The following is a 10,336-nucleotide window of genomic DNA, read 5'->3' on the forward strand; positions in this document are numbered from 1 at the left end:
TGACATTAAAAAAAAAGAATTATGGGATAGCCCTCAAACACACTGGGGAATGGGGGGAATGGGGGGAAAAGCCAACCAGCAGTTAAGGTGTGTAAAAGATTAAAACCAAAACACAAAACACACTGTGTTAATGTGCACATACACACATGTGCTTCCTATGTAAGCCCTGTGGTGTTGTCATTCTGAGGCTTTGAAAGCTAGAACTTTGTAAAGGGTGGTGTGTGTGTGTGTGTGTGTGTGTGTGTGTGTGTGTGTGTGTGTGTGCTGGTTTTATTATGGCTTGAACTGAGGACCTTAGCTTTTTTGCTCAAGGCTGGCTCTCTAATATATAAGCCATAATGCCACTTCCAGCTTTTTGCTAGTTCATTGGAAATAAGTCTCTCAGACTTTCTTGCCCAGGCTGGCTTCAAACTACACTCCTCAGATCTCAGCCTCCTGTGTAGCTAGGATGACAGGCCTAAACCATGGTCACCCAGCTAAGGGTGTCTTTCTTGACACAGGCTGAAGTATCCTTTTCAGTTGATTAATGTGAGTATCTGACCATCCTGCACAGTGTCCCTGTGGCCCGGTCTAGGGCAGAAGTCCCAAGACTGTTTCTGGAAGATGGGGCTACTGTGTGTGCTATGCAAGCAGGTAATGGTGAGAAAAGTTGGGTTTGACTGTTGAAGGAAGATGGAGAAAAGGTTTTCATTGTGTGGCTGGCTGACCAGATGACAGATGACAGATTTTCCCCTGAATTTCCAATTTTCTAAAAAGATGAGATGAGAAAAGAATATTTAATTGCATGTATATTTCTTGTGCATTCAGGAACAGGTTGTGATTTTTTAAATATTAGACAATTTTGAGTCATTAATCTAAACAGCTTGTCTTTAACTGCTATGTTGAAGGACCATGCTGAATTTGTGTGTGTGTGTTTGTGTGTATGTAAACAAAATATATAGGTAGTTTTTTGTTTTGGAGATTTTGCTTGTTTAGAAGTGTTGGGCAACAGTCCCAGAGCCTTGCATAGGTAGGCAAATGATGTATCACTGAGTTACATCCCTGGCCCTTGTTTTAGTTTTTGTTGTTATTTTTTTTGAGACAGGGTCACTAGGCAGCTCAGGCTGGCCTTGAACTTACTAGGTAGCCAGGCTAGCCTCAAACTTTAGGTCCTCCTGCCTCTGCCATAGATAGACAAATGCAACAGGTTTGCAAAACTTCTTGAAAGGAAAAAAAATATCACTACCAACAACTTCCCTCACCCAGATGAGAAAACTAAGACAAATTTTGATTTCTTTTCATTAAAAGTTTCTGTAGTGAGGGTTCCTTAACAGAATATTGGAATCTGTATACTGAAGGTTCACGGGTCATGGGCTAACACTCAGCTCATGGAAATGTAAAATCAACTTGTTAGAGATTTCGACTCTTTAGGACCTGTTGGCCTACATGATCAAAATTTTATAATTATTGACGTGCATGCTTTTTCTTTACCCCAACTCATTCCTTACATGTAAGCTTGATTTCTTTCAGTATTGGATTACTGGTTCCACAAAAGCCAGAGAAACAACTTTGTAGTAATCAGAATGTTACCCAACTGTATATTGTTTACTTTATTGTAAATAATGGTGAACAGTGGTCCATAAATCATTTTATATTCCTTTGATAAAAAGATGAGATGAGCCCAACAAGAGAACATTATGGGACAAGTATGGGGGAGGAGAGGTATCTTTGGGATAATAGTGAAACTCGGGTTTTAGCAAGCAAAACAAAACAAGTATTTGTCTGATGAGGCACTTTTGTGAAGTCTCAATGTGTAGAATATATAGTGGGTGAGCTCTCAGGAGGGCTCAGGAGCCCTCATGTTCAGCCTGTTCCCCCATCTTGGATCCTCACTTGCTCTATGGAACCACGGCTGAAGACCTGAGTTACCGAGCATAGAGCATGGCCTGGGGACACAGCTCATTCTTGGGAAAACCACGTAATTTGCCTGAGCCTCACTCCCTCACCTGTCAAGTGAGGTATCAAAGCCTCTCTTCAGGGCTATTGGTGAAGATTAAATAAGTGCAATCCCAGGCCCATAGTCTGGTACAGGAGAAGTCTGGGGGTTGTTGTTTTTGATGTTGGTTTGGGAAGGTGAACTCAGGGTGTGGGCACTGTCCTTGAGCTTTTTTTGCTCAAGGCTGGCACTCTACCACTTGAGCCACAACTTCACTTCTGGCTTTTTAGTGGTTAATTGGAGATAGGGGGTCTGAATAGGTTTTTCTGCCCATTTTGGCTTCAAACTGTGATCCTCAGATCTCAGCCTCCTTAGTAGCTAGGATTATAGGTGTGAGCCACCAGTGCACAGCACAGGAGAAGTCTGGTTCTCAGTTCTTGTGAGCACTGTGTGTGGCCTCAGGAAGGCCTTGTCCTGGTGCCTCAGGGCTGCACTGAGAACTCAGGAAGGGCATTTACCTAACGGAGGTTCATCTCTTCTTAAGGCAGCAATAGAGAAGATGCCACTTTGGGGCTACTATACCTTGGTTCATGTGACTCAGACAAATGGTCTGAGGAAGCAGGTATGGGGAACACATCTACTGCACACCTCACAGGCTCTGGGTCCAAAGGGTCGCAGAGGTGACAAAAGGCTACTTACCTGGTTGCAGCAGGCCACAATGACATGCTCAGGCTCCGGCATGATGCTGCTCTTCTGGGCCACCAGTGTGTCCTGGGTGTGGCCAGGGAGCCGGTAAGAAGAGAATAGGCCATAGTACTGCTTCATACAGAGCGGCTGTCCTGACAGCTGGCCCTTGGCGCAGTCCGAGGGGATTGAGTTGCTAGAAGGGGAGGAAAGCAGATGAGAGGCAGGCAGCCATGAGAGGGATGAAGGGGAAAGGAGGGAACTGGAATTGGTTTGAAGTAACTGCTTGTTTATGTGCTGTAGATCAAATCCAAGGCCATATACATGAACCAGAGTTCTACAGCGGAACTGAATTTCAAATCCCCTATTACAAGTTGATTAAGCAAAATGAGACACCCACACCCAGAACTACATTACCATGACACTTGAAGTAGTGCAATGCCCCATTTCTATGGCTCAGGGAGAGCCTCAGGGTTTTCTCAAACCTCCACTACTCCATCCTCACCCCACATCTTGTCATTTAGCCCCTGTGCCTTTGCTTATGTTATCTTTCTTTGTCATAATTTCCCTTCTACATAACCTCTGCATAGTTCTCAATCTTCGTGGTGTGTGTATGTGCATGTGCATGCGCACTCAGATTTCTGCAAATGCACCAGTCCTGGTGCTTGAACTCTGGGCCTGTGCCCTGTTCCTCAGCTCTTCAGCTCAAAGCAAGTGCTCTACCACTTGAGCCACAGGGCCACTTCTAGTTTTCTGAGTGGTTTACTGGAGATAAGAGTCTCACGGACTTTCTTGCCCAGGCTGAACCGTGATCCTCGGATCTCAGCCTTCTGACTACCCAGGATTACAGGTGTGAGCCACCAGCACCCTGCTCTCCCTCAGGATTTTTTTGCTCAAATCTGGTGCTCTGTCATGCCTCCACATCCAGCTTTTTGCCAGTTAACTAGAGGTAAGAGTTTCATGGATATATTGACTGGGGCTTGATCTGAACTGCATTCCTTAGATCTCAGCCTCCTAAGTAGCTAGGATTATAGTGGGAGCCACTGATTTCCAAAGACCCTACTCTTTATCAGCTCTTTGCAAAGCCTCCCTTCTCCTGTCTTTGCATGATTTGTGTCATTCTTACTTCCTTCTATCCATTAATCCACTAATCATTTATCATTTACCTATTCAATCACCATCCATTCATCATGCATCTATCTATGTATCCTCCATCCAGCCATCCATCCATTCATCCTCTCATCCTTTCTCTCTTCAGCCAACAGGTTTTTGCTGAGCACCTCCTTAGTGCCAGGTATGGGGTCTGGGGACATATTGGCAAATAAGATATGGTTTCTTACTATGATGAGGTGCAAGTTTTAAGATGTGCTGGTGGGGAGTAGAGAACAAGAAGCAAACTAGTGAGGAGAATTTCAAATAGAGAGATGAAGTAACAAGTAGGGGTGGGAAGAGGTAGTAATATGTGTGTGTGTGTGTGTGTGTGTGTGTGTGTGTTCAATTTCATTGAGGTCCGGCTGATTGACCTGAGCCCTAAGGCTAAGAGGCTGACATTGAAATTCAAAGGATGGACTATCCCATGACACTGCCACTCAAGGTCAGGTCATCACACTAAACTTTTAAAACTGAGCCATGACAAAGTGAGTTCCAGAATCTAGTAGCATTTGTAACAATGAGAGGAAAAATTTATGTCTGTTGATACCTATAACAAAATCTATGATCTTGCATTTTGTACTTTGATAACACTCTTCTAGAAGTTCATTTTTTCTTGTGCTTTGCAAAAATTTTATAAAATTTCATGGAAAAAAACTTCTTCCCCATCCAGTCCCTGGTGGCTCATGCCTGTAATCTGAACTACACAGGAGGTTGAGATCTGAGGATCTCTGTTCCAAGCCAGCATGGGCAGGAAAGCCTGTGAGACTTTTCTCTCCAAATAACCAACAAAAGGCCAGAAGTGAATATGTGGTTCAAGTAGTAGAGCACTAGACTTGAGCAAAAAATCTCAGAGACAGTGCCCAGGCCCTGAGTTTAAGCCTCAAGACTGGCACATACACACAAAAAAAGGTCCATTCCTATGATAGTTTGAGAAGCCCCAGTGGATGGGTGAAAGGCAGAAGGCAGTGTGAAGAACAGGCTGAAGAGGTGGGCTGGCCCAGGTCCTGCGCACTCAGTATCAGTGGTGAGGAGTTAGTGGTTTCTTCTTCATGTAATAAAAGCCCCTTGGAAGGCTTTAACATGCAGGAACATAATGAGAATTGAACCCAGGGCCTGGACCACGCTAAGCACACATTCTATCCATGAGCTACAGCCTCATCCCTATTTTGACTTTTCAATGACTCTGGTTATATGAGGAGAGTGAACTAAAGAAAGAACAGGAGAGTGGATTCCAGAAAAGACCAAGAAGAGGGCTGTAGCTGAGATAGGAGAAGGAGGGAGGAACAATAGGAAGGAGAAGGTTTCTTCAGACCCTTTTGTTCTTTCTGTTGATTCTAAGAGCCCTGGCCAGGAGATGGGCCTCCTTAGAACTAGAGATTACCCACTCTGTCTAAGCAATTCTCTCCCATGAAGGCAGCTTGTGTGTCCATTGAGTTTGATGGGAGTGGGAAAATGAGACACCCTCCTCCAAGTGAGGCACAGTGGAGCTCTTTATAGCCTTACACCTTCCATGAATTCTCTAGGTTCCAGACAATCTAATTCACACCACCAGAAAACACAGGAGGTACGAAAGGAGGAAAGCAGTTAAGCAACATCAGGGAAGGTTGGTGCTTACTCTAGGAAAGGGACACTTAATGATCAGGCTAGCTGACCTAAGGGCCATCCTGTCGCTGGAGAGTAGATAGTGGGCTTTGTGATCTAACACCGAGCTAGAAAAAGACAGTCTCTGCTTTCCAAGTTCCTTGTTTAGCTAGGCATGGAGACAGATGCATGAACCTAGATTGTCCAGAGCTAAAGCTCTTCCTGCTCAGGTAGGAGAAATCTTACCTATCCAGCAGAGCCTTGTAGCTGAGCACACCAGAGATGAGGCTGGCTGCAAACCTGCAGAGGAGAGATGCAAGAACTCAGGGGTTCTTCCAGTCCTACCCCCCTGCTTCCCTTCCATCCCACATTTTTTATTGTGCTGATCCTTGCCTTGAATTCGGGGTTAGGGTACTGTCTCTGAGCATTTTTTGCTCAAGGCTGATGTTCTATCATTTGAGACATAGCTCTACTTCTGACTTTTTGATGGTTAATTGGAGGTAAAAGTCTCACAGACTTTCCTGCCTAGACTGGCTTTGAACCGGGATCCTCAGATGTCAGCCTCCTGAGTAACTAGGATTATGGGTATGAGATACCAGTGCTTCCTTTTTGTTCTTCTGGAATTCTCACCTTCCCTACCTTTCTCCTCAGCTCTCCTTGCCCCTCCATCTGTTCCAAACCTTCTTATGAATAGAATGTGGCTCCTGCTGCTCCTCTCCCAATACTGGCAGCCCATCCAAAGCTTTGGATCAAAAATGGACCTTTGAGCAGGCTGCTGTTGGCTCAAGACAGTAATCCTAGCTATTTAGGAGGCTGAGATCTGAGGATCGCAGTTCAAACTCTTCTCTCCAATTAACTATCAAAAATCTGGAGCTTTTGAGCTGTGGTTCAAAATGGTAGAGCACTAGCATAGAGCACAAAAACTCAGGGACACATAACATTTGGAAAAGCATGACATATGTCAAAGGATCTCAGTTTCTTGAAAGGGACTGTTGTGTATATATGGAGGATCTAGACAGTCAGGTCCAACTGTACTGCTTGTGGCTGTGATACTTTGTTCTTTGTTTGTATATGTTTTTTAATGCACATGTTAAATAAAGGTTACTTTTTAAAATCCCATGTACAATGCTCAGGCTAAGAGTTCAAACCTCAGCCCCAACACACACACACACACACACACACACACACACACAAACACACACACACACACCCTTCCTTTGGTCAGAACTGGGAAGTAGAGAAGCTGGGAGAAGGGGAGGAAACATGATGAAGAAAAGGAGGAGGAGGGGGAGAAAAGAGGAGGAGGAAGAAGAGGAAAAGAGGGAGAGGAATAGGGGAAAGAGGAGGAGGTGGAGAAGGAGAAGGAGGAGGAAGTGGGGACAGAAGAGGAAGAAGAGGAGGAAAAGAGTCAGAGAGGGCCCAGAGGGTTAGAAAAGGCTGGAAGATGGGGAAGGTCAGGTTCTGCCTAGAAACAGTCCAGTCCTGGGGCTGTACTGAGCTGGATACTGGGTATTCTGAGAAAAGTCTATAATGTGGTCCCCTTAGTGGCTAATGAAGAGGAAAGCAATTTCTGGTGGGAAAAAGGCCCCAGAGAACTGTGCCAGGGACCAAACCATCTTCACTGGCCATGGCTGATGAGGCTTGGTTTAATTGCAAGGGGGAGGAGAAGAATGCCCCTCAAATGCAATTTGAAGAACGGTTTGCAGAAATGCATTCATCCACATAGTTCCTTCTGCCTGGAGGAGGTCTGGATGCAGGGGAGGGGGGAAGAAACTGTTTGGGTGAGTCTGGATATCTGGGAAACTGGTCTAGGGGTGCTGTTTTTCCAACTATGCCCTACTGGAAGGCAATCTGGGGTTCAAAGGGAGAGAAGCCATCTTTGTCTCCCTGTTTAGATATTCAGAGCAGGACCTTCTGACAGATGCCAGCAGGGAGACCCTCCCGCTTCTACTATGCCTCTGTTGCCATCATCCTCAGCGGGCCCAGAGGCCCTTCCAGCGGCTCAGTGAGCTCTGAAATTGCAGCAGATGGCAGCAGGGCTGGCAGTGGGGCTGGGAAGGAGGGACAGTCCCCTGCCTGTGGAGTCTGTTAGGGCTGGACTCTGGAGGTACAGAGTTGCTCTTTAGGCCCCTGGGCAATGTGTTGAGGTGGCAGAACAAAGGCCAGCTCCCAGGGCCTCAGTCTAGTCAATATTTTGTTATATGCCTCTTAACTCAAATGTATTTTTTGCTGGGTACTTGTGGCTCATGCCTGTAATCCTAGCTACTCAGGAGGCTCAGATCTGAAAATGACAGTTTGAAGCCAGCAGGGACAAAAAAGTTCATGAGACTCTTAACTCCAATTAACCACCAACAAGCCAGAAGTAGAGGGATTTCTGAAGTGGTACAGGGCCCAACTTGAGCCAAAAAACTAAGGGATAGTTCTCAGGCTCTGTGTTCAAGCTCTTGTATTGTCACATACAAAACAAGTATGTTGAGGATGACCATGTGGTCACTTCCTGACTAGGTGGCCTAGATAGCTATCATTTCAAGACATTTGACTGAGAAAGCTCAGCCAACACACAACTTCAGCTTGTCCTTCCTGGTGCTGGGCCCATGCCCCACCTTGGGTGGCCCCCATGCTGCAGGTACCAGTCTCTGCAACCTCACCTTAGCTGATCGTTGGTGTCTTGGAAGTGCTGCCGAGCAAAGATCACAGCTGGGCTGGAGTTGACTGGCAGGGCCAAACGGTTATTGAGATACATGTCATTCAGCCAGTACTCAGACACCTGCAGGGCAGCACAAGGCAGAGCACCATCACCCCACACTGGGCATCTGGCCAATGGAGGTGGCCAGTCCCATCCTGGCTTCGCTGAAGGACGACCGAAGTACTTCACTGGATTATTCACTTCATCCATTCTTTCTTCAGAGATGTATACTGAGCCTGTGTGCTTCCCAAACTATTTCCTTTCTTCCCCCGTTTTTCCTCATCCTGGATGTTTAAAGATACACCCCCTTCCCATTCCTTGACTATCCTTTCCAGGGTCTGATCCTACCTTCCACTCTCTGCTTTCCTAACCTCATCTTTATTCTCATTGCCTCTCATCTGTCCCCCTCTTCTCCAATCCGATCTCTCATTTTGCTTGCCTCTCTCCCCTCTTGCTGTCCCTCAGCCTCTGCTGTTTGCACCCAGCTGTCCCTGTACCATCCCCTCTGCTACGTCTATGTCACTATCTGACCCTCATGCAACCCCTCCATCTGTCTCCATATCTACCTCTGGCCCATCTTGGGGGAGCTCTTTTTCAGCTTCCTCCCAGAAGTGCTTACCCAGTTGGCTGTCTTCTCCTGCCTCTCCAGAAGTTTCTTCTGCAGGGTCTCACCAAGGCCACCAGGGGTGCCAAACCGTTGCACAATGGCCTGGCTCTTCCGGAACTGCTCCTCTGGCACCAGGTGCTGCATGCATTGTAGGTAGGTGGCCAGTGTTTGCTGTAGTGGGGGTACTGGTAATTTAGGCAATCCCTGGAAGAGAGGATCCACAAGCACTCTTTGTGTTTGTCCCCCAAGTTAATTCTGAATGTGTCTTATCCTAGGACCTGTTTATTTATAGGCCTTAGCTCAGCAGAAATAGGAATGAAGGGCCTTCCTGTTTGATTTCCCTGCCTTTGCCATGCTCATGTACCAGGAAGGCACGCAGCACAGAGGGAATGGCCTTAATCTTGGCATCCAATAGGCCTGACTCAGTACCCTGACTTTGTGATGATCTTGAGCCAGTCTCTCCCCCAAGTAAAATGATCCTCTCATAGGCTCAAAGGAAGAATAATTACAAACTAAAGGCTGGGCCTAAGTTGAAAGATTATTGATACTGTAATTGACATAGGTATTGGTATTGCTGGGTGCTGATCATTCCCTTATTTTGAGTGGTTCAAACTGGGTTTGAACTCAAGGTCTTGTGTTTACTAGATGGGTGCTCTAGCACTTTATATGCACCCTTTTGTGGATAGGGATTCAGGATTTTGCCCAGAGCTTGTCTTAGACTGTGACTGTCTTACCTACAGCTCCTGAGTAGTTGGGATCACAAGCACGTAGCACAATGCCTGACTTGTGTATTGAGTTGAGGACTCAGGCTAGCTTCAAAGTGATCCTTCCTATTTCCCAAGTAGCTGAAAGTATAGGGATGTGTCATCATACTGGACGTGCTAGTCACTCTTCATGTAGGAATTGTTCCCAGCAGGGGTTCCATAATCTACTCTCAGAACCAGATGGGTCAAACTCTTATGGAGCTGGATGGTTCAAAGTTGACTTTGAGAGGAGACCTGGTCAGTGCTGCCATACCAGAGTTCTAGGAGATGTTCTGCAAGATGCTTCCTGGTGTCCTTCCCATTTCAGGCCTCCCAGGTATGAAATCCAGGCAAGGGATTTGCTTCACATGGAAACTGAAGTGTGTATGTATGTGGGAGGAGGGAGTGTAGGGGGAAGGGTGGATAAGGAAGTCCTTCTTATCCAGATCTCCCCAAGTGTCAGCTTTTCATTGATAGGACATAAATACAAACTCCTATCTGAGAGGGACGCGAAGAGAATTCAGTGACAGAAATAACTAACCCCAGCAAGAAATACCATTAAGTGTTAGGAACTTACAAGCCTTATCCCTCCAGAGGAGGGATCCATGGGTAGCACATCTCCTAGCCAATTCTCCTCCATGGACAGTGTACCTCCTAGCCAATCAGCCACATTTGGCCAAGGATCATGTGTATCTTCAATTTTATCACATCCAGTAGAGGGATGTTTATCCCATTCAAAGAAGAAAAAACTGGCTGGGAATGTGGCTTGGTGGTAGAGTGCTTGCCTAGCATGCATGAAGCCCTAGGTTCAATTCCTCAGTACCACATACACAGAAAAAACAGAAGTGGATCTGTGGCTTAAGTGGTAGAGTACTAGCCTTGAGCAAAAAGAAGCTCAGGGATAGTGCCCAGGCCCTGAGTTCAAGCCCCAAGACTGACAAAATAAGGAGGAGGAGGAGGAGGAGGAG

The 10,336-nt window shown here is 46.2% G+C and overlaps 1 protein-coding gene across 1 annotated transcript in view; it reads right to left on the reverse strand.

Annotated features, from left to right (window-relative positions):
• The window catches only part of Chat (choline O-acetyltransferase), a 52,904-nt gene that overhangs the window by 38,546 nt on the left and 4,022 nt on the right, over positions 1–10,336 (reverse strand). Inside the window, exons 3-6 of the mRNA XM_013036194.1 lie at positions 8,638–8,829; positions 7,981–8,099; positions 5,579–5,632; positions 2,615–2,795 (exon numbers count right to left, since the gene is read on the reverse strand). Of these exons, the coding sequence (XP_012891648.1) occupies positions 2,615–2,795; positions 5,579–5,632; positions 7,981–8,099; positions 8,638–8,829 (546 nt within the window). The remainder of the gene's footprint in view (positions 1–2,614; positions 2,796–5,578; positions 5,633–7,980; positions 8,100–8,637; positions 8,830–10,336) is intronic.

Source organism: Dipodomys ordii, unplaced genomic scaffold (assembly GCF_000151885.1).
Source record: "Dipodomys ordii isolate 6190 unplaced genomic scaffold, Dord_2.0 Scaffold259, whole genome shotgun sequence".
Lineage (NCBI taxonomy): Eukaryota > Metazoa > Chordata > Mammalia > Rodentia > Heteromyidae > Dipodomys > Dipodomys ordii.